The 20,133-nt window shown below is 42.4% G+C and overlaps 1 protein-coding gene across 5 annotated transcripts in view; it reads left to right on the top strand.

The window, feature by feature from the left end:
* Positions 1-19,871, top strand: part of IFT46 (intraflagellar transport 46) — a 90,910-nt gene extending 71,039 nt beyond the window's left edge. For 3 of the 5 annotated variants that reach the window (XM_086956710.1, XM_086956706.1, XM_086956708.1), the window contains exons 4-12: positions 1,129-1,295; positions 1,805-1,879; positions 9,899-9,992; positions 11,006-11,134; positions 12,609-12,727; positions 12,921-12,987; positions 17,768-17,828; positions 17,949-18,034; positions 18,644-19,871. In XM_086956710.1, the coding sequence (XP_086812836.1) occupies positions 1,129-1,295; positions 1,805-1,879; positions 9,899-9,992; positions 11,006-11,134; positions 12,609-12,727; positions 12,921-12,987; positions 17,768-17,828; positions 17,949-18,034; positions 18,644-18,739 (894 nt within the window). In that variant the 3' untranslated portion in view covers positions 18,740-19,871. The remainder of the gene's footprint in view (positions 1-1,128; positions 1,296-1,804; positions 1,880-9,898; positions 9,993-11,005; positions 11,135-12,608; positions 12,728-12,920; positions 12,988-17,767; positions 17,829-17,948; positions 18,035-18,643) is intronic. The other 2 variants (XM_086956707.1, XM_086956709.1) reach the window with 1 other exon arrangement.
* Positions 19,872-20,133: the final 262 nt, after the last annotated feature.

The following is a 20,133-nucleotide window of genomic DNA, read 5'->3' as shown; positions in this document are numbered from 1 at the left end:
CAGTTCCAACATTGGGGTTGAAATGTATATAAAAATACATGTTGATTTTCTAAATCAGTCTCGGATTTATTCTTGAGTGTGTGTCTCATTTATTGCTTCTGTGATTTTAGCAAACTCTTAGTACTACCCTCTGATCAGCCTGAACTGCTCAGCAACAATAACACAAAAGAGAGCATTTGGGTTTGCTTCTTTAACCCAATAGTGGTTGCTTGGACTCTCTACACAGTATACCTCGTTTTGGTGCATTATATAGAAAGCCAGCTTCTTACAAGCCACATGAGATCATATAAAATCATCCAGGTTTTCTCAGGATTTCATATTTGTCAGATTAGGATCTCTATCTTATGGTTATTGTCTTCCTGTTGTCTGTGACAGCAAACCTCTAGCATTAGAATACTCACAGAATGATAGGTAATGTCCAGACATGGGGAATATCCAAAGACTTGAACTACTTGCAAGTTGTTAACTATTAAGATGCTGTTCGGTCGTAGTGCATTCAATACAATGGGATCCAGGTGAGATGAAATCTATAAGACTACCTCCATGGGTGGTAGAACCCACCTAGACATTGGAACCCCACATGCTCCGCCAGCTAGTTTTTAATAAAGCGACAGGTTTGCTTCTCATGGCTCAGAACCTACAACAAAGTCCGTCCAAAAGGCAAAAAAGAATAGCATAATGTTTAAGGAGCATTTTTGACTCCTTTCAATGGTGTTGAAGCGGCTGAAGATCATGAGTGCATGCATGGTACTAACAGTACAGAAAATGTCATTAGGTATTTTCTGATTTCTGATCATTCTGTCTCTTTTTCCCCCATGACAAAAATGTGTCCCTCATCAAAATCAACATGTTTAACTTTCTGAATCTTTCCTTTTCTCTCTCTCGCTCTCTGTTTTCACTGTAAAACATCTCTTTTCCACCATTGTAAAAATATGTCCCATCATACTAAACATTTCTAACCTTTTCTAGATCCAATTTACCTAGCCACTGTTTCTGAAGGGCTTATCACTCAATGAAGCCACGTAGATAGGTGTCAGGTGGCCAAGATCCTATGAAAAGTTATTACTACACCAATACAGTGGGTATTTTTACCCACTATATCTTTGATGTTGTTTGCTTCTTCCTTAGCAGGAGATACCCAAGAGGGCGCAGATGGGCCCGCCACCCACCCGAATCTTCAATCAGAATGAGGAAGACGACGAAGATGAGTCGGATGAATCGGGATCCGAAGACGATGATGACGACGAAGATGATGATGATGATGACGATGATGAACATGGGGCTCCTTTGGAGGGGTAGGATGCAACACACACGTGTAAAAGAGTGCAAACCTTGAGGGGAGGGTGTGTAGTTGCACAAGTAGGTTGTGCTGAGGTTTCTGAGACCTGTGTTGACAGTGCAAATGCGGGAATGTGTTGCCTTTAACTGCTACCATGGGAAGCATTATTGTATGAAATTGTGTGTGCTTGTGTACACGTGTTTGCACATGCCTGCTTTCATTGTGTACCTCTAACTTTGATGTGCACATTCAAACACACACCGCTGTCAGTTTTACAATCAACATTAAATGCATATCAACAGGATATATTTTTCATGCAGAGACTAGGGTTTTACCACCATTCACCATAACGTGCACTTGAATGTGATATATTGTCTCGAAAGTGCTGGACATCGGGGAACATCAGTCCTTTCTTTTGGTTTTTATTCCAGTTTCCTAGAATCAGGTTCTTATCCCAAAGTGCATTATCCAGCCCACCCAAGAGATGAATGCTTTGCTTTTAATTGTATCTTCTCATTTTCTCAGGGCTTATGACCCCGCAGATTACGAGCATCTGACAGTGTCTGCCGAGATCAAGGAGCTCTTCCAGTACATAACAAGGTGAGTTTCATCCCTCCTTTCTGTGCATGTGCATGTTTAGCTGGTGAAAGAAAAACTCAGAACCTTGCACAGTTTATTTCGTCTTACTCTTTGCTTATGGGTCAGAAGAAACATCAGTTGACCTAAACCCCATTAGCTGTTGAAGGTTTACACATTATGCATGGAAACACTTTAAAAAATTTGTTAATAGTAAATCACAAAAAAGACAGACCCATAAATTCACCCTATATCATGTATACCTGTAAAATGAAAGTGTGTCCCATCACCAGAGAGAGAGAAGCCAGTGTTGATAGTTAAAACGAGGTATTTTGGGACAAATGTTCTTGAAGGAGGGATTTTGGGAGATTGGGGAGAACAAAGGACTTGTATGTGTCCCAAAGTTACTTTTAGTGCTTGTTTGGAGGACACCTGAGTGTGTTTTAGATAAGAACAGTGTTTTTGTTTTGGGAATGGAGATAATGGAGGTTATGAGATTTCAAATATTTATTTTCTATACTAGTGTCGAAAAAGTCAGTCTGTGACTCAGGAGATCTTTTCAAGAGCCTCAAATGTTTTTTTAGTCCTTTGAAGGAGCCCTGTCTAGTAAAGTTCTTTTAAAGGAGCCCTGTCTAGTAAAGTTATTTTAAAGGAGCCCTGTCTAGTAAAGTTCGAGTCTTTTGTTTGTCCATGGAATTTGTTGTAGATGCGTTTGGACCACCATCCTCGCCCCTATTATTCAGGAGTGTCATCAGAACTGAAACTATTAGAGGTTGTGCTTGGGAGACAAAGGGAAGTTAATGTTAGGGACTTTAGCTTAACCACATCCGCGCTAGTGGGATTCTGGAGCTATGCTGAGATATTTAAAAACCCATGTTACATGACGAGCTGGGCTCGTCATCAGCGTGCGAGGAGGCTAGACCATGAGCCTGGAAGGGGTTAATGAAAAGCACCCATGGGTCAAAAGTGCTATTGTGGGGCATATCTTCTGCAAAGTAATGGGAGTAATCATCCTTTTAGAAGAAGTCGAGATGACTGCCCAAATTACAAGCCGAAGTGGCAACAGGTGAGCATGGAGTCATTACAGTAGGCCAGAACAGAATATTGGATGGAACTCCTCTGCCAAGTGAAATTAAAAGTTTAGTCTTGGATGTGTTTAACGTTGTGGCCTAACTGCTAGAGCGGTCCATCTCTAAGCTGGGGAACCGGGTTCGAGTCTCAGCCGGGACGCTCAACATTCTGTGATTCTGGGCAAATCACTTAATCCTCCTGTGCCTAACAAAATGAATATGTCCTTCTGTAATGCAACTGGTGCTCATGTGAAGCTCTCTAATACCTTTGGGTCTAGTTCGCGCTATATAAAACTCCTAAAAAAGAAAAAAAAATCTCAGATATCCAACAAAGTACCAAGTGTAAGGGGTTTGGTTGTGAGGGAATAGGGTGAGAGTCTTGTTTAAATTGATAGTTCAGCTGTGTCTCGTCCGCATACATGTAAAAGTTTGCGCCCACCTAAGTTGAGATTTTGGAAAGTAGACACATATAACTGTTGAACAAAAGTGGGAAAAGTAAAGAATAATGCCAGTCATCATGATCTCATTGACGCAATCAAGTAGCGAAATTGGTTCTAACATAATAGAGTATTTAACATTTAAAATGTTGTTGCTGAAGAAAGTCGCCAATTTTTCACAAATAGCAGCTGTAGGCAGAATGTTATTGGTCCTGTCTGTGGGCATTTGGAGCTCCTTAGTCACACAAAACAGCTCCTTTGAAGATTAGGTGCGTGTGTCAGATGCACTTGTAGTATTGCGACTTTGCAGTTTTTCTCTGTTGTTTCTATTCACTAGCCGTCAGGAGTTGAGCAGACTTAAGGTTAGGCTGATGGGTGTTTCTCCACTGTCTTTCTGCTTACCGAGTTCTGGGGTTTCATTTTATACTTCAGAAGAAACCCATGGGTTCCTCTTTGTTTTAGAGTAGTTTTCTTGAGTGTAAGTCTAAGCTGTTCAGCAAGGTGTGTGTGTTAAAGACTTTAAAGAGTCATTTATATTTGATTCCTCAATACAAGTAATGCACATTTTAAGTGACTGACAAAAGTGAGCTGCAATTAATTCAGGTTAGCGGTTTTCACTTTCTTTTTGTCGGAAAGAAATGTTAGATGTGCTATATATCTCATGAAAAAGGCTCAGACTGAAGGATGATAGTGTTCTCAGCATGCAAAAATAGTAACTTCCCTGCATTGAAGATTGTCTCAATTAGCGAATATGGGGTCCAAAAGATGATCCTTAATGTCAGTAACTTGGTTTGTAATCAACTCTGTGTTAAATATTTCATGCAAGTTCTTAAGCTGAAGATCTGGCCCTGAAGATTTTCTAGCCTTAGAGTGAAATGGGCAACAACAACAAAATATATTTGTTTCTGTTGAGACAGTAACAACCAATGTCTTCAGCTGAAGTGTTGAAGCACAAGGTAGGCATATTGGGAGGGCAGTAGATTAGGAGGAAATTGTAACTCACAATGGACAATATCGTTTGTCATGCTCTGCACAGTAAATGGCTGCGGCAACTCTTCATTTAGAGATGTGGTCTTTATGTAACATTGTTGTGAGGTCCGACCACCTCGAGCTTCTTTCCTCCTGTCCTCACGTACCCCGCTCAGTGTCGACAGGCCATGATTCTAATGCCAACAGATGACTGACAGGGTGCCAGTGGTCAGTTCAAGGAAAATACTTACCAATTGACTTTTTTGTGTGTATCGTCTTCCTTATAATTGTGTATCCATTTGGGACAAATTCATTGATAAGCCGGTCGATGTGAGGGGCTGAGCTGTCGTCTTGTGACTGGTGCCGGATGGGATGTGGGTTTGCAGCGAGACAATTCAAGGTGTGGATTTTGAAGGAAGTAGTGTCAAAAGATGCTGTGGAGTCATCTCTGGAAACTGCTCAGGTTTAATGTTTTGCAGGTTCGGTGTTACATTCCCTCTGCACTGAGTCTGAATGTTTTCTGTGAATGGGGTTTTATGGGTGTTGTAGTTTAATATTGAGATGCGCTTATTTAGTGTGGTTCAGGATTATGGGATTTGTAGCCTAGCATCACTTGCTTTGTGAGTGGTAATTAATAATCAGGAAACTGCTTCCAGCATGTGAATTATGGTGATCTATGACTTGATCAGCCAATGATTGAAGCTAAATATATATAGCATGTTTAGCAGCTTTTTGAGTACATCACAAGGTGAAATTAATATTTCCTAGCTAGTGTTAAGGAACGATTTCCATTCTGTAATGCCACAGAGGTGAGGATTATGCTTTCAACTTTGTTTTTTTCTCTAACAGCAGCGATAAAGATAGCTACAAAGACTACATTTCACAAGAACCATTGGGAAAATCGTAGGCAAAAACAATGAGTCACAGTCCTTTATTCTTATGACATTGTACAGTCTCTTATTCGTCCCCCTTTTTCTTCGTGTGACCTCAAAATAGGTTTATACTCCGATCACTTCTATTTTGGTTTTTGTTCGGCACCTGCATTCATTGCACACATCTAGCAATAGCGGGTGCAAGACCACCATAAAGAGCTTTCTGAATGAAATCAATGACTGAGAGGAATGATGGATGGGGTTTAATACCCTCCATCATGGCCTCTTAATCCTTGATGCATTGTGCGACGCAATCGTTGAGTGTTTAGAGTCAGGATATGAATTTCCATAGTATTTGTTTTGATAAGCCTAGAAACTGCAAAAATCACTCCATTGGGTGTAAACGATCTGCCAAAAATGTCTAGAACTCTTCTGCACAACACCAGACCTTCCTTGATAAAACCTTGTTTCTTTGCCTAGAGAGAAATTTAACACTGTTCATGTTCCACGCCATTGAGGACCTAGGTGCTAGAGGAACTGCAAGTCTCACCCCTCTTAAGAATTGCGAAACTTAGATGACCTGAAAATAACAAGCTGAAAATATTTACTGACCTGAAAGCTTGTTCCTCTTTGACCATCACATAAAGAAAATTCAGGATATGCACACGGTCGGACCCGATGGAATCAAACCCCTGCTGCAGACACAGAGTCCATTGTTGCCAACCTAGTTTATACCTTTTGAGAGTACCTTCCAACCAGGCCTGTTTGATGAGGTCTAGAAAGTGCTGGGATTTCCCAGCAATGCCAGTAATCCTCCAAGCGATTTGTCGAAGAATCCCCTCCTCCACAAAACAATGCCTAAATCTTAGCAGATTCAAAATAATGTTCTGATGGAGGAGGAGCTAGATCTGTAAATCCCAGGAAGAGCTCCACCTGGCTCCACTGCAATGTCCCAAGCTAGTTTCACATCAAAACAATGCTTGTACCTTCAATAAAGAATTCTCAGAGACGTGCCACTGTGGGATATCATAATAATAAATTGCTATTATAAGGTGATGAGTTCTGCCCTTCAAATAAGCCTGGATTCCTTTCCTTTTTGACCACCCTATATGTGACCTTTATACTGTGGGTGAGCCCTACCAGTGGGGACTCACCCACAGCAAACTCACAGTAAATGGACTATGCAAGTTTACCGCCAGTGTCCACCTTTTAAGACGAGGCGTGCTGTGATGCATCAAGGGTAAGGGACACTTGGTTGGTTACACTTGAACACGTACGCCTGCGCTTGTGGGCTGCTCGTGAGAGACTCCTGTCGTACGCAGCCCAGTAACTGCACACAGGTAACCAGGAGCAGATGGGACTCTGCAGAATTGGATTTGCTATGTTTATTGGCGGGGAAATAGTTCTAGAGTTACTCTGAGTAGTATTGGCTCGTTTGCGGTATTGGTTGCTTACCCTATGAGAGCAATACCCCTATGCCCACACCTATGAAATATATTTAGGTACGTAGGGTAAGCATTATCAATAATAATGGAGTGATTTGTAAGCACGACCTGTAGCCCATGAAACACGGATGGAAATGCATATAGTATTTCCGAATACATATTTATTGTTATGCTTGGTTATTTCTTTTTTTGTCTCCTTTTTGCTCATTTTGTTTATGTTCATCTGCATTTATTGTTTGCTTCAACTTTTATTTTATTTTTATGTAACCTATATATGTACATGAATGGAATTTCTGTAATTCTGTAACTAATAGTACAAACAGCCTTGAAAAAGTCCCAGGCCTTTGCACCATTGAGGGTTGAAGCACATGTTGGCTGGTCCAAGTTCTCTGTTGCCTCACAATTAAATAGAGGCTTTCATTTGTTTTCAACTGAATTAAAATAAATGTGACAATAAGTACTTAATTTCTGACCACTATTTTATTCCAGGAGATTCAAACCATGTGTTTATTATTGTTAATGATAATTGGTTACTCTCCCTTAAATAGAATTGGCCATTGACTTGGGATAGGTCTCATAATTATAGTATACACTCCTAAGGAAAGTCAGCGTAGTTTATTGTCTTGTCTGCAGTGACACTCCATTATACACCCATGTGGAAGACTGCTTTATAGTGCACCTTCGCTTCCCCTTGGCCTACTGACCCCTGTGTCGTATCGAACTGTGGTAGAATCTGTATTCCACACCCAAATAGGAGAGTTCCCAAAAGATATCTCTATAGCTTATGGGTCATCCATGATTGTCATATTTCTCTGGCGCAACACAGGTTCAGAGCCCATGCTATTGATCACCCTGCTGTGCAAAGTTCATTACATTTCCCTCAAGCAGCAGGAAGTCATATCAGCGAGGGGCAGAGCTGAGGTCCCCAGAGGTGGTGTGACTAGTGAATCCTGAGTGATGCCATTTTGAATTGTCCCAGCATGCTGTGCAAGACTGTTGGGTCAGAGGCGGGGAGGTGATGTGGCACCCCAGGATAGGCAAGAGGTGCCTCTCTTCTAGTACCTTCTGCCCCCACTTGAAAGATCTTGCGGAAGAAGGAGAGCTCTCTTGGTTTTGTTTTTCCACTGGACACTGGGACTAGAGGCGGCAGCTGTGGACAACTGGAAGGAGGAACCCTATGATGCCTATTTGGACTAAGGACTCTGATTATGGTTGACCCCGGGCCTGGTGGGGCTCTGGCCAGGACCTGGGAAGCTGGTCCTCTTGCACACCCTGAGGACTATTTGAGGGAAAGAGCTAGACTTCTACACCAAAGAGGAGAGAAGTTCCAGAGGAGAACAAGAGAGAAAGGTTGGCGCAGGGAGCCAGTGTAACCAGCTCCTTGCAAAGTTTACCACCTTAGACACCAGAGGAAAGTTACCCAGGTGGCTAGGGCTCACCACCAGGAGCAAAATGAGCCAAAAGCATGTAAAACTGCTCAACTGGGCCTGAGATATAAGAAGACAGATTTGATCCTTGACCTCCCCACCGCCTCCACACGATCCAAGAGCGCATAGAGCTCCGCTGTCCAAGGCCCGGGGGTCGTTGCATTGAGAATCTTTCATTTTCAAATGTCCAGAGAAGGCGCATGTAGGGCCTCCTCCTACCCAGCGTCCACAGGATCTAAGGATCTTAACCCTCAGACCAGTCTATAGATGGGGGGGGATAAGGACTCTGATAGGAGTAAGGACGGAGGAGTGCCGCCGCACTTCTGCTTACTAGGAAGAGAGGAGGAGTCTGGGTCCGGGATCGCAACCCAGTGCCCGGAGGTAGCAAGGAGTAGCATGGGAGAGTACTGCAGCACACTCCCCATTTGTGGTGGGCCTGGCCAGCCTGCTCCCCAGGCCTGTGTCTGGGGGAGTGGGCAGTCGCCACAGAATCCAGCACCCTGCCCCCAGGGGAGAAGAGCTGCCGGCTCCCACAGGCTGTAGGAGAAATGTTGTTTGTTCAATGAGCCGGTGGGGAAGTCAGGGGTGGACTCCCTGTGCTGCCCACAACGTGTGGAAGTGAATTTTATCCATGCAACAGCCAACTGTGGGTATAGCGAAAGGGGGAGGTCTGACTTTTCTAGATGCGTTTAGTATGATCAGTTAACATCGCAAAGCGTCTAGTTAGCCGGGTTTCGTGCACAGAGAACGCTAGCCCCTGTTGGGTGTTGGAGCTAGTGCTGAGAGACACCGCCTGGTTATCATACCCGGCCAAGGGGGCTCTGGCCCCAGTATCCTGGAATACTTTGAGGGAGAGGATGGGTAATGTGGTGGATACTACCGAAGCGAGTCTGGGAGCATGTCCCACACTAATAGGAGGGAAGAGATAGAGTGGGTATTGGGATGCTGTGTTATACCTACTGGAGGAATTGGCCCATGAAAAAGTAAAGCAAAGCCGACCCTTCTTGGAACATAGCACAGCTTATCATGGAGAAGGACCCACCTCTACATACAAGTCACTTTGAAACCTCCCATCACCTTTCAAGTTTGACAAGCTCCACTTCTAATACCTATGGGTCGCCTACCGATACCCTGCCTGTTTGCGGAACTACGTGAAATTTGGCGGAGTGTTCCGGTAACTCCACGGAATTCCACAGAGTGAAAGTCTTAGAGCTCCGCCCAGGCCTACCCATTACTTGTGCAAACCACACAACTAATGGCCTGTTTACTTACAGCTATGAAAACACAACATTGAGTAAGCAGGAAGCATGCGTATAACAATGTGCAGAGACAAAGCAATGGGCACTTATCTGCTGCTTGAGCAGCAAAGAAAGACAAATTAAGAGGCGACTGCGTGCAATGCCATTAAAATGAAGGACTATGATTGGTTGTTTTTGCCAGCTGTTTTCTTAATATTTCTTGGGAAATGCAGCTTTTGTAGCTATGGTTGTGGTGGATGCTGGAGACTCAAGCGAAGTTGGAAGGCAAAATCGTCTCCTCCGGTCCTGACATAGAATCTTTAATAATTCCATTCTTATGTCTCTATGTGAAGCCGCTCTCCAGCGCATACTGTCTCACTTTCATGCCACCTTCTCTTTATGTGCAGTAAGGTTTGAATGATCTTTGTGTTTCCCTGGAGCTAGTGACTCTTCCATCACATAACAACGTCAATCTCTCATCCCTGCTGTTTTTCTCAATAGCATCTCTTCTTTTTTTATAACAGGCTCTAGTTTCTTGACCGTCCCATTCAACCTGATTATTGTTTGCCTTTCTGTTGACTTTAGGTACACACCACAAGCCATTGATCTTGACCATAAGCTAAAGCCTTTCATTCCAGACTTTATCCCAGCTGTTGGAGACATTGATGCTTTCTTGAAGGTATGTTTACTTTTTGGATTGTATTATCATAGTTGGAGATGTGTTGCAGACTTGTTTCTGCCCTTTCATGGACCCGGAGATCAACTTTTCATGGTACTGAAATATAATTTGTGATTATGACCAATCTTTTGGGCTTGCGCTCGCTGACAGCAACTTCAGCTATTCCAGTATTACAGCTTCATGAGCTCTAAACTGGCTTGCAAGTTCCCCTTATGATACAGTCTCATGCACTCTCTACTCACTGGACCCAATCTGAGTCCCTTGCAAGCTCTCGTGATTATAGTTCATTACAAGCTCTCCGATCGCTGAGCTTCCCTGTACATTTGCAGTTGTTTTTCTCTCTCGCTCTGACAACAGTCACCTCTGCCAATACCACATCTTCTAGACCCCATGCTTGCTTGCACCAGCCTGAGCTCTCCCTGTACCAATCCTCATTGGTCTAGTACTCTCTGCCAAGCTTCTATCTCTCTGTGTATTACAACCTCATTCTCCCCACGGCAACTGACCCCAACATGACCTTTTCCCAGTGCTGTAGCCTAATCATCCTGGTCTCACGACTCCCAAACTGAGCCTCTTAGCTCCCAATGCACAGACATCTTGTCCTCGTTATTGCTCTACCTGTATGGAACCCACTTTCAGTGACACCACAGTTGGCTGCCCCAGTACTACAGCTTGTGGATCTTGGTTTCTATGACTCGAGCTGAGGCATCACTAGTTCTTCACCTGCAGTGGCTGGGGCTGTGGTCACTGACAACACGCAGAGCCCTCACAGCACTGCAGCTATAAAGATCATGTGTTTACTTGACTTTAAGTTGAACCGTCCCCGAACTATTTCATTTAAGTGTCCTCAATATTTGTAACTTTGGCTGTTATAGTTGCACGAGGTACAGGTATTGCTTCTTCCAGATTTTCTTAGTAATGTTTGAATCACTTCCCTAGCTTCACTGGTCAGGAATCCCTGTTTCACAGAATTGACCTATATGTCCTTAATTAATGTGTTATTTTCTCCACAGGTTCCACGCCCAGATAGCAAGCCAGACAACCTAGGTCTTCTCACTCTCGACGAGCCGTCCACCAAGCAGTCTGACCCCACAGTGCTCTCCCTCTGGCTAACCGAAAATTCAAAGCAACACAATATTGCAGTAAGTCTTGCCGGTGGTTGGTGGCAGGCTACTGGAATTGTCCACAACCTTCTCACTGAAGAGGGTCAAAGAATGAGAAATAACATGTTAGATAATGTTAAAGAGCATTGCCCACTGAAATCCTATAGATAGATAACCAAAGTCACTTGATGTAAGTTATCATCAGAAATGGAATGTGTTGGATAGACTCACAGCAGAGCGGGCATCCCATTCAGTTCTTCTGTAATGCCCAAATTGATAATTGCAGGTTATCCTGTATTGTAGGTTGACCTTAACATTGCAGATGCTAGCTGGTGATCTAGAGAAAGGTAATAATTGAAATAATATGGGGATTACTAGATTATTTGTAAAAAATCATTCTTTATTAACTTTTTTTGTTTGCCATATTTCAAATACAATAACGAGATTTAGGTCAATCACACTACTTTTTTTCAGTTTCGGCATAGAATGTGTAAGACAAAGTAATGATAAAAACTTCCACAATAAAACCTTTGAATTAGGCCTTGTTTCATGGGTTTGATGTTTCTGTCCACTACCTAGTGTGCAAATTGATTCCCACTAGGGGAACATTTCTATGTTGGTTCAAGTCATATATGCAAGCGGCGTCAGATGTATCTCTTCAATTACCATTTATCTACGCTCTGTGTTTCTTTATGCATATATCCCAAGTCACTTAATAGCAATATGCCAAGTTATGGGACGCTTCCATCCCTCCAAGTATAGTGTATTAATTCAGCTTGACATGCACAACCTAAACAAGTATCCCCAGTGATCATAGTGGTCTCTTGACAGTCTTTTCTACTAGATCCAGAAAGAATGGGTTATATCCTGCCCTGACCAATCTCTGTCACTGCAGCTTGGTTAGTTAACATTTTTGGTGTTCTGCTTTTTACTAGGATGCAGTCTCTGATCTGATCCTGATGCTGTGATTGGAGGGAGATGAGGTGAATGTGAATATAGTTCGTGATCGGGGTCAGGACAGCTTGTAAAGATACATGACTATATTGTGTCAGATTTCTGCTACATTTTTCTGCTCAAAATCCTCCAACATGGAGAGGATTGGAATGTGTGAGAGGATTCCCTTGTTCCTCATTTGAGAGGGATATTATTGAGTACTTCCAGAGCGCTCTCATCAGACGCGGAACCCTATTGTAATAATGAAGTAGTCAAACTGTTTCCGGTCCTAGCTCTACAGTTACCCCTAATGTAACTTCCATTAGTGAAGTCATCCTATTGACGTTATATTGGTATCATCTTCGGTTAAACTGATACAGTTGGGTGCCTTTTTAGTTTTTGTAGCTTATTGTGGCATTAGTGTTCTGAACAATTTAGGAACTCACATTAGACATTGTTTGCCTCACTCCACTTAATGGGCACATGAGCTTGGATTTCATCTGGAAACGTCACTGCAATAACTTAAACTATCAACAACACAAAGATTTAGAAGTGTGTTTCTGTGTCCCATTCCTTGCAGCAAATCAAAGTGAAGAGTCTGGAAAATGCAGAAAAGAACCCAAAAGCCATTGACACCTGGATTGACAGTATCAGTGAACTGCATCGCTCCAAGCCCCCAGCAAACGTGCACTACACCAGGTGAGTCCTATGCAAACTCTGCACATCACACCTGTCATTGAGCTAATTTCAAAGTGTTCGAAATGGCGCTTGCCCTGTGGCATTTTACTGTGCTCCTTGATCCGCTGTTACACAGACTGCTCTTTTGTGTAACACACCACGCTCCCGCATGACATGCTTCACCCTCTGATCTGCCTCTTTCTGTCTCCCTTAGGCCAATGCCCCACATTGACTCGTTGATGCAAGAGTGGTCACCAGAATTCGAGGAGTTGCTTGGAAAGGTCTGTAACCTCTTTTGGGTCATGTTTCTATGCACGTCCTCTGGCTTCATGCTTGGTAATGCAGACATATTCTAACATTTCAATGTTGATTAAGAAATGCAGAGCTCATTGTCTTTGACCTTCTCAATCAATAAGGTATATTTGTGCTTCTTGCATGTATTTTTATCAGTAAGCATTTATTAGTGCAACTCCAGTTGAGAGCAACTGAGTGTGTGTGTGTGTGTGTGTGTGTGTGTACAAAATGAATCTCTATTGTATTTTTCTGTCTACAACAGCTGGGCAAATGTGAAAAATAATATGCAACTGGAGGAGCAAGATTGTAAAGCTAGAACTTTAACTGTGCTATTGGCAGTAAAGATGTGGATGCCTGTATACAACTATCATTCAAAGGCTAACATTGTGTTTTTTACAGCTTGCAGAACCATAAAAGTTGACGGTAGACTTCTGTTACAGTGTGCATTTTGTCAGTGGGTGAAAAAGTTATATTCTGTTCAGCAGGGGTAATCTTCAATTAACATCCGATTCATATATGTGCCATATAAATACAGCTTTGTAAAGATGAGGTACATCATTACAAAGCTGATGAGGTACATCATTACAAAGCTGTATTTGCATGGCACATATATGAATCGGATGTTAATTGAAGATTACCCCTGCTGAACAGATTATAACTTTTTCACCCACTGACAAAATGCACACTGTAACAGAAGTCTACCGTCAACTTTTATGGTTCTGCAAGCTGTAAAAAACACAATCAAATGAGATAAGGATTGTTTAGCGGAAACACGTCCTAGGCTGCTGATTACAGTAAAAAACATGAGTTATAATAATGTTTTCAACTCCTTGAAGTACATTTGTACAACACCACATAGTGTTTCTCTGGACCATAGCAAAATAGGATAAGCTCACTGTAGGTAGACGGTCCTAAAAAGGATGTAGTGTTGAGGATACCGCTACGTGCCACAAGTCCATGTGCAACATGTTTTTATATTTCAGTCTAACCTGTAGGTCCAGGGGCAGTGTTTTGGTTGTCTTTGTGTCTACAGTTGTATTTACACCAATGGCTGATAGGGGCACATGTGCGGTCCTCTCCATTAGACTGTTGTTGTTTTATGTGTTGGCTGGAAGGACACACTCCTCCACCGCAGGATTTATCAGTTTGACCATGTATAGGAAGTGGGTACTTATAGGAATTAAATACACGGTAACCAGATCATTATTATTATTTTTTACTTCTTCCTATAAGTTTAATGTGAATACGCGTATCTCACTACTGTGCCTTGAAGGGGGCTGTGCATTTAGATCTACATTTACTTTTACTTTGTTATATTTGCATTGTTGGAACCTTATTGATTTATGATTGTGTAGAAGAGGTCAGTTAATCATATACTCAGATTGGAGACAGAGGAAGTCTGCATGAGGATAACATACAAGTCTTTCAAAGTCACATTTGTTTCTAATATATACCTCTTTAAATGTCAGAGGCATGAACTCACCGACAGCAGCAGGTTCTGGCAAGGTTTCTGCTCCTTGGGAATAGACATCCTTTTTGTGCGGGAAACACATTCTCTGAAGAGAGAGAAATGTATTGTCCGATACAAGCAATTCCAAGCAAAATACCTCTGAATGCCTCCTCCTTGCCAGAGAAAGGCTGGGTGGAGCAGGGAACAAGACTTCACTGCTGTTACAGCCCAAATCTTATACAGTTTAACCAGCTGTTGCAGACAAAATCTCATACAATTTTACCAGCTGGTATTACCAGCCGGTATACTGTGGTACTCGAGTATCCCACCCAGGAAATGTGGATGAGAACAGCAAGTCAGTTCTGATCCGCCTGCAGATACCACTCTGAACGACTCATAATCAGGCTCAACAGAGAGAGCAGAGCAAACCCTGCTTTAATTAAAGCAAACTTTTCAGGAAATCAGCCTGTTTGCGGTTCCCCCACATTCAGAAAGATCAAGTCACCAGAGGCCTGCTAAAATTCCTATGAAAGAACTAGTGAGTTTTATGGGGCTGCACATGAATTTAAAGTGCATTACAACAAATTAATGATCTTTAATCCATCCCTCATGGGTGAAGAGATGCAACATTTTAAAAGCTCTATGCCTACTCAGAGGACAAAAAAGGATTACTTACCTAGAAATTCACTTAACAAGGTTAATTGACACTCTTCAATCTGCTAACTGACTAAGTCTTAGAGATGAGATTAAAAGTGATCCAAGAAATGGAATAGCCATTACAGTCTTCGTCAAGTTAAATAAATTAAATGAACATTAACATACTACCTAGACCCTTGTACCTGTTACTCATCATTCTCTCTCAAGTTCTCTGACTGGATCTTGAAGCTATGTGATCGTTGATCAATACATTTATTTAGGGTTGAAAGAAGCTCAGACTTGCTAGAGGCGATCCGAGCGCCTAAGTCAAGGAGGGAGATTGTGGCACTCAGGTGCACTGGGATGTTTCTATGTTGCCCCTGAAGCTCCTAGGTGAGTGGGCCAATCCCAGGACCAAGGAGTTCATCACACATAGACAATTTGATAGCAGGCAGGGAGTGCTTATGTTGTAAAGAAATGAGTGCAATGTCTGAAAGCTCTTTTTAGGAGCCCACTGCTGGTATTGAGAAGTGGCCGAGGTGCTGAATACTAAGGCCGTAGCCTTTATTGCTTCACATGCTTCATTCATCCACCACCTTACACTGTCTCCTTTGTCTCTCACTCATGAAGGTTCTTTGTGTTTCTTACTTTCTCCCTTTATCATTATTTGCCCGTCTTTATCTGCCTCTTCCTTTCACTGTCGTCTTGCTCTGGGCAAATGTCTAATGAATCCTGACTTACAAAATCAGTGTGGCCCCCACCTGTATCCACCAAAACAAGCTAAGCACTGGAGACAGGGCAGGAATAGCAGTGGGACTGGAAATCCTTTAAGTTATTCCTTTGCACAGCTTTTCCACCAACCTACGCGTTTTGTGTTACTTTCTCAGGTCCTTTTTTCTCAATGTTCTCAATTTTCACTATTTTCATGAAAAGTGGACCCCAGGCAATCAGACCATATCATTTATACCTTAGTTGTTTAACACAAACAGCCATAGAACACTGGGAATATCTAGCATCGCAGAACAAATTCAACAACCTTCTCCGCTCAACCCTCTGCAGTTCATTCCCCCAGTTCACCCTGGTTATGTATCTAGGGACATTTCAGAAATGGCAGGAGCTTTCTACCGTTGCAAGGAGGAGTGTAAATTAGATTAGAGATAATGGCTGTAATATTTTTGGCTCTGTCATTGCTTTATAAATCTATCTCTTGAGTTCCTGCAACCAATCACGTCTTTTGGGAAGACGTATTGGGTGGGCTAAGAGATATGTGGATACCCGATTCCTATACACCCTGAGGTGTTACTGTTGGGGCTGTACAGGAAAGCCTTACCCCATGTTTACGATGGATAAAGTGCTGTAATTTAAACTCCAGATTGCCACCAAATTGCTTATCGTTGGGACCAGGAAGAAAACTCTGGTCCCAGCTCTGCTGCAGTTGTATCATAGACTTTGAGAAAATCTGGCTGGGAAAAATATGTCCTGCATCAACACAAAACCAAATTCCACAGTATATGGATGTAGCATGCTGGTGTGATATATTTAAGATCTGGAAAGGTCATTAACCCATCCCAAAAGGTACAAACTCTAGATTTGCTACCGAGCGCTTTACAATTGTCCAGTCTGGATTCAAACAGTCCTTTAAGGCTCAGGACATTTATTTGACTTATTGGGCTCAGCCCTGTTCACTCCCATCTCCATTGCACAGATCCAGGTGGGTTTCTGGGAAGGATTTGTTTTACTCAGGGAGTTGTATTAATTTGTTTCTGGTTATCCCGTAAAGGTACAAGTATGATGTGAACTGAGCATAGTCCATGTGGAATGTGTTTACTGTTTTGTAAGCAGAAAACCAAACGAAAAGATTGAAATATGTGTGTCAAATAACATGTTAAAGAAAAGTAGCAGCAAGGCTTTCCATGAGCACTACCGTAAGTCAGAAAGGGATGCTGGTTGTGGTGTATTAATTGATTAAATGTAGTAAATGCTCAAGGATTCACAGTATCCTGTATTGGAATAAAACATTATCTTGTTTACTCTAACAGCAGTCTTGATGTGCATCTCATTTTTTACAGAAACTCTTTTCTTGGTACCTTTTTAAGTGCTTTCATAGGTTGAGAAGATTCTGTTTTGGGCATCAAAGGCTGATCTTGAAAGTGGACTTCTTAGTGTGTTAATAAACCATCTGCAAAGGAGTGCTCTGATAAGAGGGTCACCGGTCCAAACGCTAAGAACATCAACTCCGGAAATCCCCCCTTCCAAGACAGTTTGAGTGCTGTTGAGTTGGTTAATATTTATTCTCCAGCATGACAACTTTCCCTTATTTTTATGCTGAGTAAAAAGTCCCACTGCTCATTAAAATGGTGTTCAATGTCGATGCATTGCAAGGTCTTGAGGCACAATTTCTAGAACCTCTAGAGCATACCAAATAATTGTGGGAAGCATAGCCCTACTTGGAGATATTACAGAAATGTAACATTTTCTCACTGTACTAGTAACCAATGGATGTTTACAAAAGCTTAAGCTGCTGTAATTCTTAGTGTTGCCCTGTATTTTATATGTTTGTGGTGCATCGCTGCAGCAAGGTTGGTCTGTCCACCTTGGTGTGTGACCAGTAGTTGTGTGTGTGTATGGGTGGTGCAATGATGCAACAAGCGTTCTAATTCTGTCTCAATTCATCCTCCCAGGTCAGTCTTCCGACAGCTGATGCTGACTGCAGCCTTGCTGAATACATCGATATGATCTGTGGTGAGAAACGGGCACAGCCTCTTTTATAAGCCCAGAGATCACACCGAGAGGCTATTGGATGTTTTTCTCGATATCGAAAGTAACAAAAAATAAATGATTGCATTTCTGTTTTCTCCTCAGCGATCTTGGACATTCCCGTGTATAAGAGCCGTATACAGTCTCTGCACATCCTGTTCTCACTATACTCCGAATTTAAGAACTCCCAGGTTGGTTGTGGTGTTCTCCAAATTCAAACAATATCATAATTGACAAGCGGGATTTTCCATTGTAAATCCAGGATGGGCGGATCCATACCAGAATAGACTGTCATATACATTACATACAATTAAATTAACTTGAACTGTGTTTTTATTTGTGAGCATCCTGAAAATATATATGAAACCAGACTTCTTGCCCTCCTCTGCACACCTCTGCCACAAAGTCTTGGTCATTAATACTCTGAAGGGGAATCTTGGTGGAAATATTTTAGAACGCAAGTGTGTTTTTATCCTAACCTTGTCTTCTCTCTTTTCACTGGACTCCTACTGTTTACCCCTTCTCTGATTAATCTCCTCCCTCTCTCTGTCCATCATCTATACTTCACCACCTTACAGTCTCCCACGTACTGTCCTACCTCACTCTTTAGTCATTGGATCTCCCAATGGTCTCCCACCTGTCTGGCCTGATCTTTCTGTTCTTCTTTGCTCACTTGCTTGTGTTCTCTATTCTTACTGTTGTTCTTATTATCTTACCCAGGTCTTGCACAATCATTGTTTCCGGCCATAGTTTCTTTCCCCCCCTCCCCCATTTCATCTTGTCCTCTTCTTTCTTTCCAGCATTTCAAGGCTCTGGCAGAAGGCAAGAAGTCTGAGATCTTCCCATCGGACCCTCCATCACGCGCAGGAGAGGCAGAAACCTTCACCTTCCACTGACAACACTCCTCAACCCGCCACCATATTCAAGTGTGGGTGCAAAGCGTAGGTCTCCCTAAGTCAAGTGGAAGAATCTTGTCTGAACCTCCGCCCAATGCTTTGTGAGCTGTTCATGAGCTATGAGAGGACCAATGGCTTTTTTTCCTGCACCTCCGCCTGACCCCTAGTCTAGGTCTGCTGTGAAGGGAGACATTTGACTTAAAACATAGAATCTGTAGGACGAAAACATCAAGTAAGGAACACCCAGCCCCAACTGGTTGGTTGTGATCATGAAGGTACTGGATGATGATAACCATGCAAAACTCTCATGATAACCATGCACATCTCTGCTCTGTTGGGGTGCCAATCCTGAAATCTCTTGTATTCCACGATCCCTTGCTTAGAGGGCCCCTGAATGTTTCAACTTAATTACTCACATTCCTCTACATGTCCAACTGTGTTTCTGACAATATTTCTATATAAGTGTGTGTATGACAATCTCCTCTCTGCTCACCTATCACACCTATGGAATGGACAGTCATCTGGAGCCTTTATGAAAGTTTCTCCTTCTTGATCACAGGGGCTGTGCCTTCCTATGGCCTCTGCCTCTACTTTCAAAGGGGTACAACATCTCTATAATAAGGGCTTCATTGGCCCCCAAGTCCAGCGCATCAGCACTTGTCATCAAATTCAGTACTCTTCTACTAGATGGGTATTCCCCAAGATCTCATTGTAGTTCATCTCTAGATGATGGGGACACTCGTGCTCATTATGGCAGTTCATCCTATGATTGAAACATGCATATTCTGCCGGGTTTGTGACCTGTCGACTCCTTGGTTCATACTCCAATACCGCTCATGGCCTGGCCTTTTTTGTAGGTTTACACAAGGTTTTGGCATTTCCTAATGTATTTGTAATATTTTCTCCACAACTGGACATGGTACGGGCTACTTTCCAGTGACATATCTTTGGGTGGCTGAAAGAATCCCAAGTGGAAACATAACCTTACGCATTTCGCAGCGTTCATATTTTTTACTTCTCATCCGTAGTTCATGTTGACCTGAAATCCCAAGATTTTGCACATTCTTACAATGTTTTTATGCACTTATTTATTTTATCCTTGGCATTTTGTTTAATAAATGCTTTTCATGTTCATAACGTGTCCTGTCCTGATTTAGTATAACGATACAGAGTGGCCACCATTTACTTCTCTTTGCTGGTGCTTAAATGTGAGTGTTTTTTATACTTCTATTTTCCTCTCATTATAGGATTCCTTTTGTGACTCCAAATCCTACCCCTTGGGTAAGTTTGTGCTTGTCTGAGTGCTTAAAGAAGGTCAATCCCTGGCAGTCAAAAGGACCTGTGTAGATGCTGAATGGGGTTTTCGTCTAAGAAGACGTACACAGTGGCATGTA

The sequence above is a fragment of the Lissotriton vulgaris genome, chromosome 2_1 (assembly GCF_964263255.1).
Source record: "Lissotriton vulgaris chromosome 2_1, aLisVul1.2, whole genome shotgun sequence".
NCBI lineage: Eukaryota > Metazoa > Chordata > Amphibia > Caudata > Salamandridae > Lissotriton > Lissotriton vulgaris.
Note: the sequence above shows the minus strand (reverse complement) of the source record. Positions and strands in the feature narration are given on the sequence as shown.